Source organism: Chrysochloris asiatica, unplaced genomic scaffold, assembly GCF_000296735.1.
Source record: "Chrysochloris asiatica unplaced genomic scaffold, ChrAsi1.0 scaffold00141, whole genome shotgun sequence".
Classification (NCBI taxonomy): domain Eukaryota; kingdom Metazoa; phylum Chordata; class Mammalia; order Afrosoricida; family Chrysochloridae; genus Chrysochloris; species Chrysochloris asiatica.
The window spans coordinates 9,332,874-9,360,033 of record NW_006408659.1 but is presented as its reverse complement, the minus strand read 5'-3'; the positions used below and the strand labels follow the sequence as shown (position 1 = coordinate 9,360,033).

The 27,160-nt window shown below is 46.4% G+C and overlaps 1 protein-coding gene across 1 annotated transcript; it reads right to left on the bottom strand.

Annotated features, from left to right (window-relative positions):
* Positions 1-27,160, bottom strand: ADRA1D (adrenoceptor alpha 1D). The gene is made up of 2 exons (XM_006870414.1): positions 26,050-27,160; positions 1-605 (listed from the first exon to the last, which is right to left on the bottom strand). The coding sequence occupies exons 1-2, from the start codon at positions 27,158-27,160 to the stop codon at positions 1-3; spliced, it is 1,716 nt and encodes a 571-aa protein (XP_006870476.1).

The following is a 27,160-nucleotide window of genomic DNA, read 5'->3' as shown; positions in this document are numbered from 1 at the left end:
TTAAATATCAGTCTCCCGGAGGTTGCTGAAGTCCGCCAAGTCGTAGACCTGACAGGCGGCTCCCTCAACAACGTCGTGGGGGACGCCCAGGGACACAGCCTCCACCTCTGTGCGCAGGGCGCACGCCGTGTCAGCACGCTGCAAAGCGCCCCCAGTGCGGATCTTGTGCGATAGGCTGGAGACCTTGGCACGCAGCTGGGTGGTCGGCCTCCGGAAGGGCCCGAACAGCCTCCACTCAAGGAAGGCGCAGGGAGGCTTCCGCCCACCCGCTGTCGGAGCCGATGTCTCGGGCATGCCCGGTGAGCTAGGGGAAGGGGGCACGGTGAGGGCTAGTGGGGCCCCGGGGGGCGCGGCGCCAGGGCTGGGGGCCAAGTCGGGGTGCAGGTCGCCTGTGGAGACCCTCCAGTGGTGGCCGTAGACGCGCCAGAGGGGGCGCCGGCGTCGGCGCCGACGGCATTGGCAGCGCAAGAGGCGGAGAAAGGCGCGCTTGAACTCGCGGCTGGAACAGGGGTAGATGAGCGGGTTCACGCAGCTGTTGAAGTAGCCGAGCCAGAAGATAACCTTGAAGACGCCCTCCGATGGCTTCAGCTGTGGGAACAGGGAGCCTGGGGGGCCAGAGAGATACAGGTTAGGTTCTCAGGGACAAAAAGGGCTCTAGAGTCTCGGAGAGGGGCACCCACTGGTACCAGGGGCTCTCAATCGGGTTCCATGGATCTCCCCTCTAGGGTACCTTATACGAGGGGCTTCAGAAAAGTCTGTGGACAAAACGACTTTATCTTTTAATTCCATTTATCCATGAACTTTTTGAAGCCCCCTAACATTAATTCTAAGGCGCTCTGGTAGCTTAGTGGTTACAAATCGGGCTGCGAATCTCAAGGTCAGCAGTTCGAAACTACCAGCTGCTCCGTGGTAGAAAGATGAGGCTTTCTGCTCCTGTAAAGCCCCGGAAACGCTGTTCAGGGTCACTATGGGTCAGAACCAACTCCACAGCACTTAACAACAACAACAACATTAATTCTGAAGGAGCTCTGGCAGCATAGTGGTTACGAATCAGGCTGCTAATCTCACGGTCAGCAGTTCGTAACTACCAGCTGTTCCATGGGAGAAAGATGAGGCTTTCTGTTCCCATAAAGATTTAGAGCCTCAGAAACCTTGTACAGGGTTGCTATGAGTCAGAACCGACCCCACAGCACATAACAACAACAATAACAACATTAATTCTGGAGTCCTGGTGTGGCGCTGTGGGATAATGCGTTAGAATACAAAGTTATTTGAGCCACACAGTCGTTGGTTCAAGCTCACCAGGGTACTTAACAACAACATTAATTCTGGAAGTCCATGAACTTGAATGAGGGGGAAAATCATCTTTTATACTCACCTCCACAGGAAACTCTGGTAGCATAGTGGATTATGAGCTGAGCTGCTAACTACAAGTTCAGCAGTTTGAATCTACCAACCACTCCACGGGAGAAAGATGAGGCCTTCTGCTCCCATAAACATTTACAGCCTTGGAAACCCTATACAGGGTTGCTCTGAGTCGGAACCGATTCCATGACACATCACCACTACCACCACCACAGGAAACTGAGCATTTCCTTTAATGATGAGGCGAGGCAACAGAATCAATTAGGCAAAGTATATGAAATGGCTATTTCTGTAGGTCAAAACAGACACACTATTGGCAGTTTGGCCTAATGTTAGCAGCTCAGCTCCTCATTATTTGTAAGGAGCTCTGGTAGTGTAGTGGTTACGAATCAGGCTGCTATCCTCAGGGTCAGCAGTTTGAAATTACCAGCTGTTCCGTGGGAGAAAGATGAGGCTTTCTGCTGCCATCGAACCAATTCCATGGCACATAACAACAACAACAGCAACTTCACTATGTGTAAATGTGACTGAAGCACATTTTGTTGTTGTTGGTGTTAAATGCCGACCCACAGAGACCCTGTATAGGGTTTCCAAGGAGCAGCTGGTGAGCTTGAACCGCCGACCTTGCAGTTCAAATGGCTTTGCAGTCTGGCGCATTAGCCCACAGCACCATGCCAGGTCTCTGTATTGCAAATTTCATTTCAAGACACTTTGAAATTTCTCTTTGGGATGATGAAGTTTTGGAAATGGATGGTGGGGATGGTCGTACATGATGAATATAATGAATGTCACTGAATTGTACACTTAAAATGATCCAAATGGCAAACTGGCAAAATAAATATTTTGACATCCATTTGCAATCATTTGCATTTTATTTTACATATATGGCTCTGAGAAGGGATCTCTAGGTTTCTCCAGATGCCTAAATAGTCCACAGTACTAAAAGGGGTAAGAACCCCTGAGTGAAATGTAGACCAGGGTTTGCCCTGGGTCAGGCACCCAGCTGGCCTTGTATTAGTTACCAGGAACCCTGGTAGCACAGTGGGTAAGTGCTTGGCTGTGAACCAAAGGGCTGGCAGTTTGATCCCACTAGCTGCTCTGTGGAAGAAAGAAGAGGCAGTCTGCTCCTGTAAAGATTACAGCCTTGGGAACCCTATGGGGCAGTTCTACTCAGTTCTATTGAGCAATTATGAGTTGGAATCAACTAGTCAGCAATGATTTTTTTTTTTTTTTTAAACATGCCTTGCTCCTTAAGAAACAAAGTGAAGAAAGTACCATGGAACTGAGGTGGGAGTGCTGATGTTACTCCCCAAGGACCTGTGGGTAATCCCTATGTACTCAGGCTCAACAAATTTCCCATGGTCTCAAAATATGGTCAGTCAGGCCCTATGGTCCTAACAGACAATGAAGCCAACCCATCAAGGACTTCTATGAATGACTTCCGGATTGAGTGTCTTGAACACAGATAACAGAGAGCCGGATAGGAACTCCATCTAGGGCTAGGCACTCTGCGGTCACATCCCTCCCAAACCTATCTCATGAGCTCCTTGGCTTGAAGGAGCTCCACACAGTTTTATCCTCTACAGGTCCAACAGCTACAATGATTTTTGTGTGTGGATATTTCCCCCCCCTTTTGTTGTTTTATTGTTTTTGTTTATTCTTTCTCCTCTTTCCACTCCCTGTAATTCCATCCTTTATAGCTCTGGCTTTTGTTTTTCCTTCTTTTCTTTGATTTTTATTTTCTCCCCCACCCCCACCCCACATTTTATCTTTCTTTACTACTCTCCTCTTTTCATCTTCCCTTTACCTGGTTTTTATAATATTAAAACATTTTACTTCCTTTTATTTCCTTTCTTATTTTTATTTTGTATAGCTTCATTTTTCTGTGTTTCTTAAGTTGTTCTTAATATGTTTTAAAAAATTTATTCCAGGAGACAGTTGGTAAGAACCTAAGAACACATCAACATATATTCATCATTTAAATACAAATACCACAACACCATAATGCCCCAGAAACAACAGACAATTTTAGCTCACATGAAGAACAAGAGAGAATGGCTTTTGTCAAACAAATGACCAAGATGCAGAGCCAGAAAACATTACTGAAGGAAGAAAAGGTAATGGAATTAACTGAAAAAGAATTCAAAAGAATGATATGTAAGTACCTCAAATGACTGACAGAAAGATGGAGGAAAGCAAGGAGAACAGAGAAAAAGCTTTAGAAGAAATAAAAAAGGACTACAAAAGAACAAACAGACAAAATAAATTCAAAATTTGGAACAATATAAAAGTTGAAATTAGAAACCCAGAAGATTAACACTAGGATTTCAGAAATGGATAACATATTGAAAGGGCAAAGGAGTAGATTTGAAGCAATGGAAGCCTGAATTAATGAGCTTGCACATAAATCTCTCAATATTAGTATACTAGAAGAACAGAAAAAAGAATGAAAAAAAATCTGAAGAAACCCTAAGAGGTATGTGGGACACCATGAAGAGGAACACCTAATGAGTGATTAGAATTCCAAAACTGGAAAAGACAATAAAAATTGCAAAGAAAAATTGTCAAAGAGTTGCTGGAAGAAAATTTCTCTTTAATGTCACAAAAGATGAGAAGACAAGCATACAAGAATCTGAATCAATCTCAAACAGGATAGACCCCAGAAGAAAATCACCAAGACATATCATAAGCATGCTTTCTAAAACCAAAGATAAGAATCCTGAGAGCAGCTTTAGAAAAACAAAAAGTCACCTACAAAGGAGAACCAATAAGAATAAGTTCTGATTTTTCAGTAGAAACCATGCAGACAAGAAAGCAATGGGATGACATATATAAAACTCTGAAAGAAAAAAATTGCCAACCACGAGTCATATACCCAGCAAAGTTGTCCCTCCAATATAATGGAGAAATTAGGACATTTGTTGGTAGGCTGAAATGAATTTTTAATGACCAGACCAACTTTACAAAAAATGCTAACACATGTTCTTTGGACTGAGAACCAACAACAGCAGACACAATTGGAGATTACCATACATGACAATGCCACCCAGAATTCAATCCAGATACAGAAATATCTGAAGTCAAACAAGACTGAAAATAGGGAACTAGAGATGTTAGTATATAGTGAAGTCAACTACAAAGTAAAAAGAGAGAATAGTGTAGATATAGAACTTCCAAATGGCAAGGAAGTCAAGTTGATTTCAAGATAAAACAGACTGTTTTAAGCAGAGAAAACATAATAAATTACAAAGAAACCTTAACAAAAAAATCAATAATAACCTGCACATCAAAATAAAAAAGAGGAAGATCAGAAAGATTTAGTAAACATTAACAGAAATGAAAATGAAAAGAAAACCCACAAACAAAATGAATTCAGCACAGAAAAATTTTGTGGAACAAAGAAAACAGTAGCACCACAGAAAAACACAGCAAAATGACAGCAATCAATTCATACCTATCAATAATTACACTGCATGTAAATGAATTAAACGCAGCAGTCAAAAGACAGAGAAAGCAGAATGGCTAAGAAAATAAGGTCTACAAGAAACACATCAAAAAGATGGCGACAGCCTAAATGTCCATCAACAGAAGAATGACTGAACAAACTTTGGTACATACACACAATGGAAAATTACAAAACAATGACTGAAATGACGAATCTGTGAAACATCTCACAACCTGGATGAACTTGGAGGACATTATGCTGAGTGAAATTAGTAATCACAAAAGGACAAATATTGTGAGAGACCACTGTTGTAAAAAGTTAATAAAAGATTTTCTTGATAAAGGAAACAATCTATGATGGTTGATAAGGGGAGAGGGAGGGAAAATTATTCATGACTAGAAGGTATACACATGTTAACATGGATGACCAGGCAAGCAATATACAAGAGGGAAGTCAGAAGAGGAAAGATGAAGATAGTGGGAGACACAGGGAGGAATGCACAAGTTAAAGTGAACAGAAGTAAATACGGTTAACTGTTGGTACATGGAGGGGCTTGCAATCATTGTAATGAAGCAAAGTAGATGATATGTTGACGTAAGACTGATGATCTGCTCCATAAACATTCATTTAGTGCACAATAAAAAGTTTTTTAAAAGATGGTCAGCCAGAATGGAGAGAAGCAGAGGGCCTTCTAAGTGGAAGAGATGGACAAGAGGACAAGTTTGGGGCCTGGGAGTATCCTGTACGATATAATCCCAGAAAACTTTATTTGGGATAGGTGAAAAAGGGTCTTAAATGCTGGGAAATTCAGTTTTAATTTTGTTAGGAGCCATGGATATTTTTAAGCAGGTGAGAGAGAGTGTCTAGAATTAAGTGCTGTCCAGTTGGTTCTGACTCATAGTGACCTTGTATAGGGTTTCTGAGGAGTGACTGGTGAATTTGAATTGCCGATTTTGTGGTTAGCAGTGCTTATCCCACAGCGCCACACCAAGATTCTAGGGTCTAGAGTAAAAAAAAAAAACCAAAAAATGAAAAGGACCTAAAATTAACTAAGCATCAATAAACACAATGCCCTGGTGTGACGCTGTGGGATAATGTACTAAACTGCAAGATCAGGTTGAATTACAAGGTTGGCGGTTCAAATTCATCAGCTTCTCCTCAGAAACCCTAAACAGGGTCGCTATGAGTCGGAACCAACGAGATGGCACTTAACAACAACAACAACAAACATGATGCCCATGGGTTGTTGGAATTTAGGATAATGGGGTTCTCCTGGTGGAAGTGATTGGAGAAGACCTCTGGGATGGCTCTGAAGGAGCAGAGTACTACTTGACTGTGGTGGGAGGTGCTAGAATCTTAGCTATGTCAAGAAGATCCTCCTGTGCATAAATGTCTCCCCTGGCACCCCCACCATGGACTGGAAGGAGGCCATGTCTCCAAAAGGCATTCAACAAAAGGCAAAGATGTGGCCCTGGAAGCACAGGACACTCTTGGCATCACTTAAAGGAAGCAGCAGCAGCAGGAAGGGTCTACCATTTGAGGTACAGGGGTCTCCAGGCCAAGCAGGCCAAGGGTAAGGCCCTTGGAAAATCCTGGGACCTCTTTTCCTTGCTCCAAAGGAAATCAGGCAGAGTCCCCTGCTGAGAGGCAAAGGCACCATACATACCCCCTTCTTCAATCTGGGGCCCTAACATATCCCTCACTGTAACCCAACCCTATACAGAGAGTTCGATGTAAGAAACACCTCAGAGGATGAGGAGGATCATGCAGCACCACACAGCCCAGACTTTTCAAGTCTTGGTCATGCAAGTTCCTTGACCATCTAAGTCTCCCTTTCCTTTTCTGTGAAACAAGAATAGTGGTATTTCTCTGGCAGGGATTTGGTGAAGATTCAGACATTTTAAAGTCCAGCTCTTGCAGGCTCTTAATACATGTTGGCTTCTCTTCATTCCTCCCTCCCTAATCATGTGGCCTTTTGAGAGCAGAGACGTTGATCTTGGGAAGGGATCCAGTTCTCAGCTCTGGAGAATGACCAGAACCAGAAACTAAAACCTGGTAGGTTTGGGGGAGAGTGGGGTATCAATCAGGGAGTGTTCAGGTGATGATAGCCCTGGGAGAGGGGCTGGGCAGTTGTTCCTGGAATGGGGGCCTACTAGATTGACCTCAGCCTCCAGGAAAATGACCCTCAAGAACAAGAGTCCATCAATGGCTACAAAGTAAGACAGACTGCTGAAAATAACTTTCTGACTCAGGCTACAATTCTTTTATATTTAGCCCAGGATGACAAATCAGTTGACTATGCTTTAAGTGGAGAGGCAAAGCCGGCCAAAGGACATTGGTACTTGTATGATTTGAAGTGGAATTGGTGGGCAATATGGTATGTGTAGCATGGCCTGGGTCTTGCTTGTAAACATGAAGTTTCTGATGCTCTACCAATGTGCTGCATTCAAACTCAGCCCTTCAGTGCAGAGATTTTCCCACTGTATCCTGTTGAGGCTTTGTGTTTCTTAGGGCTCTCCCAGCAGCAAGCCCTGAGACAAGGGTTCAAATGCAAGTTGTTAATTTGGGAGGCAGATGAAACACCAGTAGTGGAGTAAGAAGAAGAGATGGGGAGGAGAAGGAAGCCAATAAGAAGTGTGTTATCAAGGAGCCGTGAGAGCTCGATGGTTAAGCGCTTGGTTGCTAACTGAAAGGTTAGAGGTCTCAACCACCAATTCCTTTACAGGAGAAAGATGTAGCAGTTGGCTTCCGGAAAGAGTGACAGCCTGTGAAACTTGATGGGGCACTTCTACTGTCCTGTAGGGTCACTATGAGTCAGAATTGATGGTAACCGGCTTTTCAATTTTATTTTTAAAAATCTGTAGTTATTATTGTGGGTAGCTAGGGTTTAAACCCACTAGGAAGTTCTGAGTGTGAAGAATGTGTACCTCAGTGTTATCCCGCCAGGGAGGTAAGATATTTATATACCCATCCCATCAGTCAGTGATTGCACTGTTCCTGCAGGTGTTCATTTTTCTGCACTTCCTGCCAGCTGCATGAGTGAGCAATGAGGACTTTGATGGGCAGAGAAACTCCCTGGGCAGAAATGCAGACGGGCCTTCTTTGGGTCGTAGTTGGTCCATGTGCAATGGAGGTCTAAGGGAGATGGGCAGGGTGAAGATATCTTGAATGAAAAAATACACACGTCTGTGCCCTGGTTTCCAGCTCCAAGGGGCAGCAGTTTCCAAGATGCTCTTCTTGACAGATAAGCAAATCTGAGTCTCACACTCATCTCTTCCCCGACGGTTTCAGTCTACCTCGTACACCGCCCTGCGCCCTGCTTCACTCTCCCTCATTGGCCTATAGCTCTCTTGAGCAGATTGTGGTCATTTTCCTCCTCATTTACCCGAGGCCCTTGTGGATGGGCACCTGGCATATGGGCATATGGGCACCTGCTTGCATTGCTGCCTCACTGTGGGGGCATCAGTGGACAAATACCTTTTCAGCTACTCCCAGCATTCTCCTCCCTCAGCTACTGTGAGTTACAGCTGTCGTGTGTGTGTCCAGGGGGAGACTAAACTGTTCCAGAGTTAGGAGTTACAGTTCCTCTGTAGCTGTCTGGCACACATCTTTGTCAACTCCTGTCTCAATGGGGAGACTAGAGCTCAGTGTCAAGAACACTTTCTCTAGTGCCGAAGCAGTCTGCTTCTCTGCCTAGAGCTGGCTCAGTCTCCTATTATCCATGACCTTCCTTACAGTTGTCCTTGAAAACAGAGGCCTTGTAGAATGCCCTTAGCCTTCCTTTCTCTCCAGTCACCCAGCATCACCCCCTTTCTCCTTTCTTGTGACACCAGTTTCTCTCTGCCGTCTTATTTCTGCCTCCACATGCTCTAGCCAAGTGGCCACGCTGACTTCTTCCTGCCATTTAGCCCCAGACGGTTCTCCAGACTTGCCACTGGGATTCTGCCCACTGTTTCTCTGTTTCCTGGAATGTCCTTTCTCCTTTCTCCACCTGGTAGTGCCAGCTCTTGAAGCCTTCCTTCTACTACTCCTCCCGACCTAATGGTTAGTTGCACTCTCTCCTCAGAGCAAACTGCGTTCACTTTTAACTCCCAAGAACATTGGAGGCAACTACTGGTTTCCTCTTTATCTTGTCCTTAAATGCTAAGTTCCCTATCACGTCTAGCACCTAGTAAGTGCTCAATAAAACATTAATCCCTCTCTTTCTACCATACTTTCTGCTTCTTATCCATCATCAATGCCTACTGGCTCCAGGATTCAGCCCTCTTCACCTTCCTGTTATCACCCTGGTCCAAGTTACCATCACTGTCTATCTGTACTATGCTTCTTCAAGTCCTGGTATGGTACTAGATAGCTAACCACAAGGTTGCTGGTTCAAACCTACTAGCCACTTCTTGAAAGCCCTATCCAGGGTTGCTATGAGATGAAATTAACTTGACGACACTTAACAATAACAACAACAATACCCTTCTAACTGGTCTCCCTGTTCCTGCTCTTGTATCCTGTCATTGGGAAAGATGGGGGCAGGGGGGAGTCCTTTTAAACATGTTGTTAAGTGTCATCAAGTTGGTTTAAATCTTTTTTTTTTAATTTTTAACTGGAGGTCTCAGAGAATTCAGCTCTGGTAGCATAGTGGTTATGAATTGGGCTGCTAACCTCAGGGTCAGCAGTTAGAAACTACCAGCTGTTCTATGGGAGAAAGATGAGGCTTTCTGCTCTCATAAAGATTTACAGCCTCCAAAACCTTGAACAGGGTCACTATTTGTCAGAACTGACTCTACGGTACTTAACAACAACAATAACAGAAAATTCAGAGGGAAGGAGATAGTATCGGGATTGAGGGGTGGAGGACGACAGATGATCTCAACAAGCATAGAGACCCTCAGAGATATGCTGAAAGCACAGAACCTGGTGTGAAGATTTGATTAGGGGTGACAATATCAACACAAGCACAGTGGCCCCAGCCACAGCTAACATCTGTTGAATACTTCCTCTCTAACAAGCAGGATAAGCCCCAAATAAAGATTTGACCTTGACAATTTGCACAGCTAATTTGGAAGATGATTTTAGATTCAAAGCAGGAAATACAAACATTATCACCATCAATTTTATTATTATGAACATAAAAAGCATGTGATTTGCCAGTGAATGAAACTCCAAGAAAACTATATGGCATGGATTATTGAAATATGTAAGCCAAGGCAAGGGTCTGACTCCATCTTTTCCATTTTCTAAGTTCAGCCTACTGCCAGCTACCCCCGTCTCACACAGAGGCTTGGAACTAGTAGACATGGAGAATGGAGACCTTAGCTTGCACTGCTCAACGATGTGAAATGAGGTTTGAGGTAGTGGAAAGAACTCCAGGCCATCTTGGTGAGGTGGGCAGAGACCTACCAAGGCAACCAGTGTCCTAGGTTCTAGGCTTAATTCTTCCGATTTAGCTACTACAACTCATTGAGCCTTTCTTTTGACTGCTTCTTGTGCACTGAGTGAAAGTTTACAAAGCAAATCATCAGTTTTACATTCAAGAAACCATACATTTCATTTTGTCTCAATGATTGCAATCCCGGCAATGTATCCCACTTCCTCGCTGGGCTTCTTGCTTCCATTTTGAATGGCTGACCATTCCATGATGTGCATGCCTCATGTCATGAGGGTGAGCTCAGATTTAGACCTGAAGGGTGACCAAGGACTGCAGTCTTGAGTTTCTCCAGTCTCTTTATGACTGGTAAGCCCGGTGTTTTGTTTTTTTTTTTTAAATTATAATTTTGAGTTTTGTTCCACTTTTTAGACCACTTTATCCACGACCTTCTAATGAGATCCCTTTCAGAGCAGTTGGTAGTGGTAGCTGAGCACCATCTAGTCCTTCTTGTCTTAGAGTTGCGGAGACTAATATTAATGAGTTCCATTAGTCCACTGGACTAATTGATTCCAAATGTCTTCAATTTTCACCACTGTTTTTTCCTCCACACAGAGAGAGATGATATAGTTGCACCTTAGATGGCTGCTTGTGAGCTTTTATGATCCCAGTTGCTATTCACAAAACTAGGATGAAAAACATTGTCTCTGTGGACTATCCTATGCCAAGTGACCATGGTGTCTCCTGAGACTATGGTACTAAGCCTGCAGACTCCTTTCCTCAAGGTATTTGGCAATGTTTAAGAAGTTTTCATATATTTTTCCCCCTTGGATAAATCTTGAAATGTTCTTTCTTAATGATGAATGTGATGCCATTCTTCTTCAGTCTGTCATTCTGGGTATAGTAAGCCATATGACTGTTCAATTCAGAATGGCCAATACTAGTCCATTTCGGCTCACTAGTGTCTAGGTTATCAACTTTCATGCATTCCATTTTATTTTTGATGACTTCTAAATTTCCTAGATTCATACTATGTAAATTCCATGTTCTGATTGCTAATGGGTGTTTGCAGCTGTTTATTCTCATTTTGAGGTGAGTGTCATCATCAAACAGAGGTTCTGAAAGCTTCTCTCCATCCATATCATTAAGGTTTACTTACTTTGAGGAGGAAACTCTTTTCCAGTTGTTTTTTGAGCTCCTTCCAACCGAAAGGGCTCTTCTTCAAGCATGTTACCAGACAATGTTGAACCGTTTTTCAATATTTATAAGGTGTTCAATGGAATCCTGGTGTGATGCTGTAGGATAAGCACTGGGCTGCTAACTACAAGGTCAGTGGTTCAAACCCACCAGCTGTTCCTTGGAAACTCTATACAGGGTTGTTATAGAAAGAAGCTTATAGGAGTGTTGATCAGTTGTGAGTGACTGTTAGGAAGGCTAAGTGTGATTGTAAAAAGAGGGAGATCCAATAAGGGGATGGGTCTACTTTGTCATCCTGCTGGGTTTAAAATCAGTCATCACAAGCAGGGCGCGGATCTCACTATCAACAAGAAACAAGGGCCAGGAATGGAACAAATCCTTTGGACTCCTGGCATGGAGCCACCTAGATCCAGGGACAGAAATCTGTGACACCAGAGGAGCTGCCGAGGATTAGGAGCAGTAAAATCAAGAGCCAGAGTACGAGACAGGGTGGTGGACTTCCTTGTCCACAGAGCAAGTAAAGCTAAATTCCTCTAGGCAGGAGCCTTGCTTGTGGAGTAGGGTGCCTCCAGGCACTTAATCTGACAAACTAGGTTTTACAACCCATGAAGTTACAGCCAGTACCTCCGGGCTGAGGCTTATAGCAGAGTGGAGCACCCTTTGGGCATTTATCAGCAGCTCTAAAAGAGGCAAGGCTGTCCTGACTGGAAGAATTGTGCCCTGAGCATTTCTGATCCTGAATTGTAACCTGTTAACTTTCCTAATAAAACCCATACTTGTGAATATTGCTTGTGAGTTCTGTGTGGCTACTGCAATGAATCACTGAACCCAGATGAAAAATAGAGAGTGCTGTAGTAGGGATGGTTGGTGTCGGAACTGGTAAGGAAGGTTGGAGGATGGAGGCATATCAGACTTCAGTGGCATAGGAACTGGTCTTGGGCTGATGTTGAGTCAGATATTACACCCCACTGGAGAAGCAAGAGGAGGTCAAATGCTGACTGAACTCCCAAATCACTTTTACAGAACTCCTACTCACTCACACCTCCACCATTCTCAAGTTTCCACATGCACAGCCTCTGAGTTTAGGTTGCACTCACCCAACCACTGCAACACTCCTGGCCTACACTTGGAGTCTCTGACCTCAACTCTCTGTTCTGTGTTTACAGAGATCTTGTCACCATCCTCAGCTGGCTCTCTCCCCTTTCCTGCACTGGCTCTTTTGAATCTTCCCCCTTCTCTCTGAGCCTTGTAGACAACCCTTCTCCAGAGCAGATCTTACCTCTTATTTCATAGTAAAACAGAGACCAAAGAAGTTGGGCACTTGTTCAATTAGCTCCCCTCCCAGTCAGTGCCAGAGTGAGACAGAAAACCTCCTCTGCTCACTCCTTCTTGCAAGAAGAAGGGAGTCTCTTCTGTTGCCCAATGTTCTTGAGTCTCCATATGCTCCACCCACATGGCCATATTGATTTTCCCTCTAGTTCCAGTGGACTCCACATTCTATGTTTCCTGGAATGCCTTCCCTCTTTCCTCCATCTGATAATGCTCATTGCAGTGTCACCTCCTCTTGGAAGCCTTCCATGATCACACTAGCCCTTCCTGACCACTGGGACTATCTCTGTTACAACTGCTCCTTCTTGGTAGGACTCTGGCTGGGCCTCACATCTCTCCCGCTCTGCAGTACATACTACTGTCTCCTCTTCTCTACTGGCTTGCACTGTTCACTCAACTGCAGTCTAGTCCTGCCCCTAGGTCCTCAGGACCCAGCCAGCGACACTGCTCTTACCCAACCCAGACGCTCATCATCACTTCAACGTTGCCACTCTTGTGGTTTTCCCTACTCCTCAATTTCCTTTGCTACTTCTTCCTCATGTCCTATGGCTAAATTCATCCATTGTATGAATGTACCACATTTAGTTTACCCACCCATCTGCTGACTGATACTTGGATTGCATCTACCTTTTGGTTATTGTGGCTAGTGCTGCAATGAACACTGGTGCACAAGTATCTGTTAGAATCTCTGCTTTCAAGTCTTTAGGGTGCACACCTATGAGGGAAATTGCTGAGTCATGTGGCACTGCAGGATAAGCACTGGACCAAAAGGTCAGTTTCAATCACAAGGTTAATGGTTCAAACTCACCAACTGCTCCTTGGAAACCTGGTACAGGGTTGCTAAGCATTGGAACCAACTCGACAGCATTTAACAACAACAACAGTAAGGGTAAATCTGTTTCACTTTTAGGGGATACCCCCAAACTGTATTTCAGAGTGTCTATGTTATTTGATATTCCCACCATCATTTTAAATACTAACTTTAGGCTGACAATGCCACATTTCTAGCTCCACCTTAGATGGTTCTCCTGAATTCCAGACTCACAACCAGCTGCCTCCCAGACAACTCCACTTGCGTGTCTTCTGACATCTCATATTTACTCTTACCTGTCGTTAGGGAAGACTGTCAATATATAAGATAAAACAAGAACAATGTAAATGGAGTGAATGGTAACGCATGCAGAGGGGAAAAGCAAAGGGAGGGCAGGAAGATAGGAGGTATGTGGGTAGGGGTGTGTGTCTGAGACAGAGAGGTTAGGGAGAGAGAAGAGAAAGAGAGAGAAAGAGACTATGAAAGGGAGGGAGAGATGTGGCTAGGTGGTGGTATACATTTTGGATAAGGAATCTCAGGAGAAGCCTGCTGAGAAAGTGACATCTGATAAAGAGTTGAATGGAGTGAACCAGGCATGTGGACATGCAGAGGAAGAGCATATCAGGCAGAGGCAACAGCAAGTGCAAAGGCCCTGAGGTGGCCCAGGTGTGTCTGAGGAACAATAATGAGATGAGTGTGAAAAGAACAGAGTGACTGAGGGCAGAGGGCAAGGAGATGATGCTAGAACTCAATCACTCCCCACCACCCCTGCCTCTCCTCTCCCCACTCCATTCCACCTGAGTGTCTACATTAATTCAGCCACTCCTCGATGTCTATCCTCAACTTGGCAACCAGAATGTGTCTTTAAAAACATGACATAAAAAACAAAACAAAAAAAACCCCACAAAAAAACAGAGAAGCAGTGACGCCAGAGATGGAGGCAGAGATGATGACATGGAGAGATGGAGCAGCTGGGGACTTTAGACCCAGAGAGGGAGAGGGGGCTGTGTGCTGATGACTGAGGGGCAGGCTTGTGGGGTGTACACTTTGGTTGGTTGGTGATGCATGGAGGGGATTGTAACCATGGCAATGAAATGATATACGATAGGATGAATGTAAAGCTACTGTTCTCCCATGTAAACTATCACATAATTTACAATAAAACATTAAAAACAACAACAACAAAAACATGAGAGGGCTTCAAAAAGTTCGTGGCAAAACTCCATTATCCTAAGGCCCAGCAATGACCAGGCCCAGGAGAAGCTTCTGAGATACTGGTAGGACAGGAAGGGATATAGCTGCTGCTGAGCAAACTGGCCAAGCTTGGCTGGGGACAGACAGCTCTGAAGCCAAAGGACAGACTGTGATTAACAGCACTCTTTTGGCATCACCAGGAGGGAACTTATTCTTGGCCAGCTTTCAGGATTCACAGCCAGCCTTGCTCATAACTTGTAACCAACCATGACATGTCAGGCTGTACCCTAGTCCCTCACTTCTTGCTCCCTCCATCACTAGTGACTTTTCTATGCACTGTAAGCCACTCCCACTGGCCAGAAAGACCTAGAGCGCTTAGAGGTACCAGGTCCTCATTAAGATTCAGGTCTTCTCTGTCAGCAGGGCTAAGAGAGAAGGCATTTCCAGTCCCAGACTGCTCTCCTGTCTCCTAATTCTCCGTCAGCTGCTCACTTAGAAGTTCTGGCCCTGGGATTCGACAGCAACTTTTCCAAGACAGGGTGGGGCCTCTAACCCCTAGTTGACTTTGCTATATTATAAAGGACAGTCAGACAGACCTCGCTAGTAAAGTTTAATTGAATGGCGACCTGAACCCTGTAGAGAAATGAGTCATACATCTATCTGAGGAAAGAGAATTCCAAGCAGAGGGAAAAGCATAGACCCTGAGGCAGTAGCATGCTTTGCAAGTTGGAAGGACAACCAGGAAGTTAGAACGCCTGGAACAGAGAACGAGAGGGAAAGAGAGGCCATTCTTAAGTTGACACAATCATGGAAGGCTACCAGAAAGAGACGAGTTGGTCAGATAGTTCGGGCCTGGGTGGGGCCAGGTCAGATGGATTGTGAAGACATAGAAGGGTGAATTAAGGGCACCATAGAGTATCTGTGCCAAGTCAAGTCTCCTGGATTCCTTGTGCTTCTAGTTTTCTTTCCATGGTGAGAGGTTCATGGTTGAGGTTCTTTGACTTGAGAATGGATTAGGAGTAGGTCAGAAGTCTTTCTGGGCCCTTAGGACTCTTGCAATCCCAGGGGCTGGCAGGTAACTCTGGTCTGGCCCTGAACACTCTCTGTAGCTACAGGGGGTTGAGACTCCTAGAGTCTTGGAGGCTGCTTGGTAGGGTCTGAGGTGGGAGAGGTGAGTAGACATGACTTGGCTGTCTTATCTCTTTTTCCACTTTTCTTCTTCCTTCTCCGTCTTTCTCCTGTTTGTTGCAACTTATTTCCTGACCTGTGGCTTTGCACTGTTCACACCCCAGGCCCTCAGTGACCAAAGCTGCAATCCCTGCCAGATGATCTACTTGTTCAGACAAACTGGCCCCTGGTCCAAGTATGAAGCTCTCAGCCTTGGGCCACACTGACAAATGAATAGCAACAACATAGCACTGATGTTATGGGGAAAGGAGGTCCCAGGCAGGAGCCCCAACCCCAAGCTGCCTGGACACCGGCCAATGGGTCCTACACTGGATCTCAGGTTTAGAAGACCATTCTCTTGAGTTACCACCCACAAAGTGAGGGAAGGAGACCTTTTGCGTGGGCAGATAAATCAGGGTAAGTCAAGACTAGGGGGGGAATTTAGGAACTCTTGAGGTATGCCTGCGTCTGTGGGAGAATTAGGCCAGGTGGGAAGGGGTTATGACCCACAGCAATGCTTAGGATCCCCTCATGGCCTGGATTTGGAGCAGAGGGAGCATGGAGCTGAGCCTGGGGGATGTGTGCCGAGGCTGAAAGGTTCAGCGAAGGACTAAAACATGCTTGATGACTGACCGTTAACCCTAGCCCCAGCTTGACCTCGGATTTAGACAAGAAGTAGTAAGGATTCTGGAGCCATTTATGATCTAGGAACTTAGGATAAACCTTTCTGTGCCTCAGGTTCCTCATTTATAAAACAGGCTTCTAGTAGTATCGACATCACTCCTCTGTCAGATTAATACAGATTAGGAAGACAGATCTGGTGACCTATTCTCGAAAACTTGCCAGTGAAAACCCTATATCCAAGGCATGGCAGTTGGTCTCTATTTGCCTGGAGTAACAGAGGAAAAAGGAGGGTCAGAAACAAGAGCGAATATGGAATGTGTGTTTAATTCCTTCCCTGTCTCCTTTGTCATGAGACCAGAAGAACTAAATGGTGCCTGGTTACACTGTTGAGCATCTTGATAAAAGATTCTACAGAAGAATCCTGATCAAAAGGGGCAAAACATGCACAACAGAATTTCAAATTCTCATGCACTCCAGACTTTCTGGAATCAAGAGGGTTAGCCAAGGCCCTGAAACTACTGCCCTCAGATAATCCTTAAGCTTAAATCAGAAACATTCCCTGAAGTTTTAATAACTATATAAGATTAAATTGACAAGAGTAACTCAAAAGATTAGATGGGAACGTTAGGGGGCAATGAATTCATGTTAACAGAGAGGAGCAACTCAGAAAAGAAAGGTAACAATAGTTGTACAACTGGAAGAATGCACATGTAGATACTGGTTATTTTTTGGTGCATGTCTTACTATGCACAGTCTCAACTACAACAACTGAACAAATGGAAAACCAAACCCTATGGGTCACAATGGTACAATCTGCAACTGAACATGGGGATGGTGCAGGCAGCAGCAGCTGACTGTACCACAGCTAATAACTAGTTGAGGTGGGTACACGGGCCACAGTGTGGCCCTGGGAAGTGGGAGCAAGTTGGAATCACTGTAGTCTCAAGGTCAGGGTGTCGACATAGGTCAACATCAAGACAGTGGAATCATACTGGTTACCAAGGTAAGGATGAGATGCGGGGGAGGGGGAAAGCTTGTGAGCCCAATAGCCAGATCTTTAATGAATGAGGTGGAGTGATCAAGAGATCACTGGATGTTGGGACAAACATATCAGCAAGAGCTAGGCAGAGAATAAGATCCTCAAGGGAGAAGGAGTCCACACTCAAAGACATAGGGCCCTCTCATCAGTGGTGAATTTCTCTTTTATATAAATGTATTTTCTAGCTCTGTCAACTGAATTAGTGATCATGAGTGGCCAGGAGCCCAGACTCTAGTCTCTAAGTTGCCATTTTGCACTAAAAGAGATCAGCGCTTGATGGAGAAACGACTGAGACCAAGGTGAGGGCAAGAACGGTGCAAGCTGAGCCTGGAACATCTCATCAGACTAGGAAGTAATGACACACTCAATTCTTGGGGCCATGCTACGTCTCAGGGGCCAACTTGAAAGGGCATCCACTGGTCCAAGGTGGGCCCACTGAGGTCCCAAACTAAGGATGTCTAAATAGCACACTGTTAATATGGTGCCCAAAGCACCTCACTGGTCACCTTTGGAAGGATTGCTTGGGAGTTGCCACTTATTCTGATAGATTAGGAGAACATCCAACATCTTTCCTGCTTTTCCTGTCACAGCCTCTATTTCCATTAACCAAACAGCTTGTAGCATATTCTTTTTAGAATTCCAATGAATAATGTAGAAGGAATGGTAGAATTAGAATATTACCACTTTAATGTCTGAATGAAATACCGAGTCATGGCCAATGGCTGCTAAAACCAGCAGGTGAAAGACTGACAGGACAGTTTTTACAATGTCAGACTGCCAGTACCTGAACCCCCATTCCATCTTAACGCCACAAAAGGGAAGAGTTTTTGCCCAAAACACTGATCCTGAATCTCTTCAAGCCAGTTTACAGGATGGAGGAACATGTTAATGGTACTATAAGGATTTAAATTCCAGGCTGTGGGACAGGTAATTGGTTGTTGTTGTTTTTCCAATCAAACGAACTGAAAGGAAAACATAGGGGCAGGAAAACTTATCAATTAAACTGAGGAGACAAATCTACCAAGTGCAACATAGACACTGTTTTTCTATTCTGATTCAAACAAATAAAATAAAAAAATTATATGGCAATTGGCAACAGAAACGATGCTATTTAACAACTATTTTTATGTGTTGTTTGGATTATAGCAATTATGCTTAAGAATTCTTGTCTTCTAGAAGTAGATACATGGAAGCATTTGTAGATGAATTGGGATTTGCTTCAAGATCCTCCTCAGAGGTGGGTAAGTGTGTGGGATTCAGATGAACCTAGAATGGCCTTGGGTTGACAATTGTTGAAGCTGGGTCACAGGTTCACTTAATAGCCCGTCTACTTATGTCAGTATTTGAAACATCCCATGATAAAAAGGGAGCCTGGCAGCTCCATAAGATAAGCACTGGACTGTGATTATAAGGTCGGAGGTTCGAGCCAACCAGCCGTTCCCGGGGAGAAAGAGGAGGCTTTCTGATCCTGTAAAGATTCAAGAAGCAAAAGGTCTTGGAAACCCTACACGGGGTCGCTATAAATTGGAACTGACTTGATGCCATTCAGCAACAACATGATCAAAAAGTGAAACAAATAAAGAACAAAAACAAACCAACTAACCTAGCATATTGGTTATTCATAGTAACCACTCCATAAAGGTTAGTCACAGAAAATATTAGGTCACAGAAATGGAGGACCACCCATAACCCATCACTACTAAGGATGGCTGACTAACAGAGGGTTGTGCTGTGCTACCAAGGCCCTGGTAAGGCAGGATGTGCAGAGGCCATGGGTACAGCCACTTTCTCCCTCTGTGCACATTCACTGAGCACCTACGAAATGTCAGGTGCTGTGCCAGCTGCTACAAAGGCACAGCTAGGAGATGTGATGTACTAGTGAACAGCGATACCATTATTAAGGACTTGCCATCACCACACTCTTCCCGACTCTCTTTCTATGTAGGACCCTGCATGTCCTTAAGGAGCCCACGAGATGTGGCCACCACTTGGCCAGTTGTTGAATGGCAAATCCCAGCTCCCATCCTTCATGTTGGGCTGCCCATGTGTGGGTTCCCATCTGGACATCATTCCTGAGCCTAGCTCACAGCCTCTCTTCTGCCTCCTTCCACCTTCTCTCTCTGTACTTGAGGCTTTACATACATTCAACAAAGCTTATAAACTACGACCCAGACCAAGAGAGAGGACAGTTCTGGCCCTTCAGAAGGCTTCCACTCATTCTTTTCTATTGCTAATGCACGTATGAACACAAACACACACCCTAGGTCACCACTACTCTGATTTTTTAATTTTGTTTTGTCTGCTTTTGAACTTCGTATACATAGCACTATATAATATATATACTTGTAGTTATGGATTTTGCTGTGGTTGCTCATAATGTCTATGGAATTCACTCATGTTGTTGTTGTGTGTGTGCACCAGTAATTAGTCATTTTTCCTTGCTGTATAGTAGTCCCAACCGAGACCATACCACTTTCCTGTTGATGGCATTTTGCCTCATCTCTTGACCCTCTTTTCATATACTCTTCTATGCCTCCTATGTCCCCTACCTCATGCTTCATGTTGAGTATGGGACTATTGACCGTGATAGTGCACTGTGATAAAGACATGCATGTTTTGAACACAGGGGGCATCCAACTAAATCTGGGGGTGGTCAGGGAGGCACAGACTGACAGCGGAGATAGAACCTCCGGTCCCTGAAGGTGGGGCTAGGATGCTGGTTGGCCTGCTCTGGGATTTTTGATTTGAGCCTCTGGACAACTCCTATACTTGAAGGCCTATTTGGGAAGTGCCCTGGGCTCTGAACTTCAGAGACCACATTCTGAGGCTGGCTCAGAGGTTGGTGATGCTGTGTCCAGCCCAAGGACACAGACCTGGGAGTGCAAGCTGGGGGTCTTCCTGGAGTGATGAGCTGGAGCTGTCATATGTGTCATGTGTGTGCGGGTCTCAGTGAATATCCCACTTCTGAGCCTAGCTGGGGAGATCCATGAGGTGTTGCTGACATGAACAAACCCAGGAGAGGTATGACCTCTAGAGGTTTCTGGGAGAGAAAGGTCTTCCAAAAACAGGTGCTTGTCTGGGGCAGGTTCTCCCAGCCCTGCTTGTCCTTCTCTGGTCCACTGGGAGAGTGATCTATACTTCTTTATCAAACTATTGACACAGACATCTGGGCTGGGGGAATGGGACCTTTGCAGTAAGTATCTCAGGGACAGAATGCTTTAGTCAGGTGGGCATATTTACAGCTGGCCCAGACCTTCCTCTGATACAGGCCATTCTGCTACAAGTTCTCTTTCTCAGGGGTTCCTCATGAAAGCCTGCAGACAGTGGGCTCTAGCCGCTGCCTTTCCTCATACACACTCTGTAAATTTGGGCTCTTTGGGATATTCAGGCTAAAGGATCCTGAAAGGAGAGACCACATTCACAGTTTCACGTCATTTTCCATGGCACTCAGTGCTACATCAGGGGGTACATATGTGTCAACGGGGAGGTGGCCAAGCATCCTCTCCATAGGTCCCCAAAGGCTTAGCGACCATATCCTGGACCAGAATGGAAATATCCTTGAGAGTGAACCAAACCAAATCAAGCCAGATGCCCTGGAGTTGATTCCAACTCACAGGGTCAGAGTAGAACTGTGCTCCACAGGGTTTGAACATCTGTTTGGAAGTAAGTCGCCAGGCCTTTCTTCCTCTGGTGGACTTGAAAATGTCAACCTTTAGGTTAGGAGCCAAGTATTTTCATTGCTTGCTCCTTGAAGGTGTAAGGGACACACTATTAATAATCACCCAGGCAAAACCCAGGGCTGTGTGAACACACCAGGCTGCAAACCTGTTCTCTATACAGAGAGGCAGGCTCTGTGGTCACCAGACGTACTTGGGGACAGTGGGCTCCCTCTCATAGGGGTGAGGGGAGCTTCCTTTGTCCACAAGCAGCTCTGGCACCAGCTCTCTGGGAGCTGAAGACTGCAGCTGCCTTTGACCTTTCTGCCTGGAATCATGGGGTGGACTATGAAATGCCTAAGACTAGCATGGAATCTACCTCCGCTTGCCCTGGAAGGAAACTGCCCAACAGTTGCTCCTCATGGATGAGGAAGGCAGCCTAAGGTTTGAGGAATGATCTTCAGCCTCTCTCCTGGCTCCTCAGGATTTTAGGAGCTCAGTGTCTCTTCCAGCCAGTGACGGGCTCACAGAGGCCCCCGCATATCAGGACACTCCATGTGTGGCACTGTCTCTGTCTGCTCTCCTCTGGCCTGACCTACAGTGTTTCAGGTGTATATAAGGCAATGACCTCCAGGCACTCTGGGCCCCTGTCCAGGGCTTTCCATGTGCTCTGGGGTACCAGGACTGCTCACCAGCTGTGTCACTGCGGTGGTGGGGGATGCTGCCTTTTGCTTGGCATGAATGTGTGGTGACATGGATGTGTGGTGGCATGGATGTGTGGTGGCATGGATGTGTGGTGGCATGGATGTGTGGTGGCATGGATTGTGGTGGCATGGATGTGTGGTGACATAGATGTGTGGTGGCATGGATGACAGCCACCCTGAAGGGTTGATTCAGACAACCCCAGGTTGTAGATATACCGGGTACCTTCATTCCCATGACCATTGGCTCTTGTTGGCATGCAGTCCCTCCCTGGTAGAGGGAGGAGCTGTCTGGGTAGCTGTTTTGCTCCTGGCTGCCTTCTCCTCTACCACCTTCTAGTTCTTTCAAAGCGGTGCCTTCCACCCCCCTGCAGGGCTCAGCCTCTCTCTTCTCCCTTCATTCTTTTCATGGGACACTGCACCCCATGCTGTTGGTTCCTCACTCAAGTTCCCAGCATCCCTACCATACACCTGGCATCTTCCTACCAAGACCTGCCAGCTCCTTGGATTCCACATCTCATCCACTTAGAGCTGCTGCTCAGAATGCTCCCTGTTGTGGCCTAGGCCCAGTGCTGGAGGTGTCAGGAATATACCCCCACTCCCCTCTGACAGCCTTTGGGTCACCCTGCCCTCCAAGCCACAGCAAGGCAGAATGGATTATGCTGTTTCCTGCTTGGCCTGAGTCCTGCTTGCTCATTGTTGTCAGATTCCACTCAGTTCAGCTCCATTAGCACCCTGGGTTCTGCTCAGGAATCTATGAGGTGTGCTGTGAGGCTTGGCACAGCATAGGACAGCAGGAAGGAGGACACAAGGACACTACATTAGGAGTCCCCATGCCAGGTGTGAGAAGCATCAGAAATGGAGGGACTGAGAAAGCAGTGTGTGCCAGCCAGGGGTCAAAATACAAAAACAAACAAACCTCAAATCCACCCCACTAACATCAAATCAATTCGGACTCATAGTGAGCCTGTGCAGCGCTTCTGAGACTTTAAGGGAACAGAAAGTCTCATCTTTCTCCTGAGGAGTGTTTCGTAGGTTTAAACAGCTGACCTTGTGGTCAGCAGTCCAGTGCTTATCCTACAGCACCACCAGGGCTCCAAACTGGAGGCAACCCAAACACACTACCACAGAGTTGATTCCGACTCATAATGCACGACCCTGTATAGGGTTTCCGAGGCTGTGAATCTTTACAAGAGCAGAAAACCTCTTTTTCCGCCTTCGGAACTGCTGGTGGATTTGAACTACAGACCTTGTTGTTAACAGTTCAGTGCTTATCCCACAGTACCACCAGCGCTCCTTCAGCAAGGGGTAAATCACCATGGAATTTAAGGGTGACTTCCAGGAAAAGGTGGACGTATGATCAGGACCTCAAAAAATGATGGCATTATGCAAGTGCTAAAATGTGTGGCCCTGTGGGTTAATACACCAGACTGCAAGGCCGTTTGAACTGCAAGGTCGGTGGTTCAAACTCACCAGCTGCTCCTTGGAAGCATAGGGTTGCTATGGGTCAGAACCCACTCGATGGCACTTAACGACAATAACAATGTAACAGAAAAACTGGGAAAACCTACACTCGGCGATTGGATCAACACACTGTGGAATATTCTTAAATGAACCATTAAACAGCTGCTAAATGAACCAGTTTGGATCAGTCACAGGCATGGAATGTAGGAGGGGAATGACAAACTAAAGATACCATACAAAGTGTGGTGCCATTTATATACATTCTACAGACACACAAAACACGTCTGGATGTTGCTATGGATACAGACACTTGTGGTAACAACAATAGAAACAAATGCATACCCCCCAATAAACCAAACCCACTGACATCGAATTGATTCCCACTCAGAATGACCCAGTATAGGACTTCTTGTTGTTGTTAAGTGCTGTCCAGTCGGTTCCAACACAGAGTAACCCTGTATAGGACTTCCAAGGAGTGGCTGGTGGGTTTGAACCATCAATCTTATGGTTAGCAGTCCAGCACTTATCCTACAGTGCAATTTGCAAGGTTGCAAATCTTTATGAGCTCCTTCTCCCGAGAAGCAGCTGGTAGGTTTGAACTGCTGACCTTGTGGTTAGCAGTCCAGTGCTTATCCTACAGGGTCACCAGGGCCCAGAACACAATTATAGGAGTAATAAGCACCAGACATACCTCTGGAGAAGAAGGAAGAGAAAGGGACAGAGAAGGGCATCGAGTGTGGCTGTAGTCTACCTCTTTGAAAAGAGAGAGAAAAGGGGATCTGGGGCAAATATTGCAAAATGTAAACACTTTTTCCATGTAGGTGATGACAGGGACATGGTGCTCGGTACATTAGCTTCTCCTTATCTGTGCATTAAGGAGCTTTGGTGGTACAGTGTGTAAGTGCTTGGCTGCTAACCAAAGAGGCCATGGGTTCAAACCCATCAGCTGCTCCCCAGGAGAAAGGTGTGGCAATTTACTTTTGTCAAGGATTTAATGGTGGTGGTGGTTATGCACCATTGAGTCGGTTCTAACTCTGCAACCTTGTATATGGTCTCCGAGGTTGTAAATCTTTACAGGAGTAGAAAGCCTCATCTTTCTCGTACGGAGCAGCTGATGGATTCAAACTGCTGAGTTTGCAGTTAGCAGCCCAATGAGTAACATACTATGCTACTAGAAGATTTAGAAACTCTATGAGGAAGTTCTACTCTGTTCTTCAGGGTTACTTATGTATTGGGATCAACTTGACAGCTACGGTTTGGTTTATCTGTTCATTATTCTGTAACTAGAATGTTAAAGAAATGTTATGAAAAACAAAGAGGAAGGCGCATTCTTTCCATAGGTTGATCATTTCCTATAGGCGACTAGAGTGAACCAAGGGGCAGGGGGCAGAAGGGACCTGACGAGGGTCAGTGGGGATGGAGCATGCAGTGAGCAATGGGGAGGAGAGCCGGTTCTATGAGGGCTGAGAGGAGGTGGCCACCACTCGTCTGGGGTCGCCCTCACCTCAGTTCATGCCTGTAGTCCCAGCACAAAGACTCCTAGTGCTCTATTTTGGCTTGAACAATAAATGTGAAGGTCACCAACTCAGATGCCACGGTAGTTTGGATTTTGTTCCGAGAGCGATGGGAAGGCATTGAGAGGGTTCAGTAATTTATAATGTATAAAGGCCACTCAGGCTGATGTATGGAGAGGGCTGATAGGAAGCAGGAGGAAGACCATTGTCTGCTTCCTGGCATGCCCATGGCACATACAGAGTGGAAGGCACAAGGCCTGTGGGGCAGCAGAGGAGACTCTAACTTCAAGAGGGGTCAGGATGAGGTTGCAGCCACAGGCAAAGTGACTCTGATGCTGGTCTTCCTTCTCACAGAGCTGGTCCAGCCTAAGCCCCTGAGAAAAGCTACTTGGCTCCAGGACTGCAAGGCAGCTTGAGTACGAAATAGGAAAGTTCCCCAGAAGAGCTAACGGATACTGCCAATGTAAGAAATGGGTGAGGAAAAACACTCATTTTCAATTTGATAAATTTCCCTCATTTGTTTCCTTCTCAACCCCACCTACCCCTTATATCCAAGAGACAATTTCCAAGTGAGATCCAAAGGCATTCACAAAAATGCCAGGTGAGGAGGCTTTAGGGATGAGGCCAACTTCCAAGCTAAAGGTGTGCTGAGAGGCAGCAGCACCTGAGGTTGTACATATTGGTTGGTAGGGTTTGGTGAGTGAATACACATGTAGGTCCACTCAATCTGTGCCTCCACTTCCGGGTCTGGCATTGGTATCTGGGCAAAGCAAGGGGTATGGGCCTATATATGTGGACACATACAGACTGACCACATACTATGGGAAGAATTCACAGATTTCCAACAGGTCTTTGATAAGAGGGCTCAGGAAGGTAAAACATGACCAAGGCTTTGAAATGACAACGAACAGAGCAGACCAGGAACGCTGGAAACCCGTCAAACAAAGCTTTCTCTTCTCATCTTTCCCCTACACAGTCGTACCTGCATCTTGCCCCTACACAGCGGTGCTTCTGAAGAGACTAAGGAAGTTATTAGCTCTACCTTCCATACTCAGGTGGAAAGCCAATGGTCTCCCAAGTAGTGTGTCTTTGTGTATATGTGTGTGTGTGTGTGTGTGTGTGTGTGTGTGTGTGACGAAGACATAGCCACAGGCTCAGGAAGGGTGGGTAAGGGGGTCACTCACCAAGCGGCAGGACGAAGAAGAAGGGGAACCAGCAAAGTACGAAGACGCCCACGACAATGGCCAGGGTCTTGGCCGCCTTCTTCTCGCGGGAGAACTTGAGTAGGCGCACTGAGAGAGAGCTGCGGAAGTTGTGGCCCTTGGCGCTGCGTCCCCCGTGCGCCCCGTCGGTACCAGTGCCCGCTCCGCGACAGTGGATGCGCAGCACCACCTCGGAGGCCTTGCCCCGCTCACGCTTCACGCCCGCCTCGAGGCTGCGCGTGGTGCTACGCGCGACCACGTACACTCGGCAGTACATGACCACGATGACGGCCATGGGCAAGTAGAAGGAGCACACCGAGGAGAAGACTGCGTAGCCTGCTTCCTCAGTGATGCCGCAGAAGCGTTCGTCTGGGGGAACCGGCTCCTTCCAACCTAGCAGTGGCCCCACCGACACTACAAGGGCTACTACCCAAAGCAACGCCAGGATGGCGGCCGCCTTGCGCTCCGTCATGATGGCCGGGTACTTCAGCGAGTGGCGCACGCCCACATACCGGTCCACGGAGATGGTGCAGAGGCTGAGGATGGAGGCTGTGCAGCAAAGCACGTCCACGGCGGCCCATACGTCGCAGAAAGCGCGGCCGAAGGCCCAGAAGCCTAGTACCTCCATGGTAGCAGAGAAAGGCAGTACTGTGGCACTCAGCAGTAGGTCGGCCACTGCCAAGTTAACGATGAAATAGTTGGTGACCGTCTGCAGATGGCGGTTGCAGGCCACCGAGAGAATGACAAGAAGGTTGCCCGCCACGGCGGTGAGAATGAAGGCCGCCAAGAAGACGCCCACACCCAAGCCCTGCGCGCTTACCACCAGTCCCCCGACGGCCGCCGTGCAGTTCACCTCGCCGCCCGCGCCCGCGCCCGCCGGCTCCCCGGCCGAGCTGCCGTTGTCCTCGCCGCCGCCCGCACCCACCACGCTGCTGCCTCCGCCCGCGGCCCCGGGCACGCTGCCCACTGCCGGGCTCTCCGAAGTGGCAGCGCTGCCCGCGCCGCCGGAGCCGGCACCCGAGCCGGCGCCCCCAGAGCCGTTGTCAGGGCGATGTCCCTCGAAACTGACGCTCAAGAGGTCGCGGAAAGTCAT

Coding starts and splice junctions, on each gene's coding strand:
- ADRA1D (XM_006870414.1), bottom strand. CDS start 27,160: ATGACTTTCCGCGACCTCTTGAGCGTCAGTTTCGAGGGACATCGCCCT. Junction 606..26,049: donor CTTCTTCGTCCTGCCGCTTG/GTGAGTGACCCC, acceptor CTGGCCCCCCAG/GCTCCCTGTTCCCACAGCTG.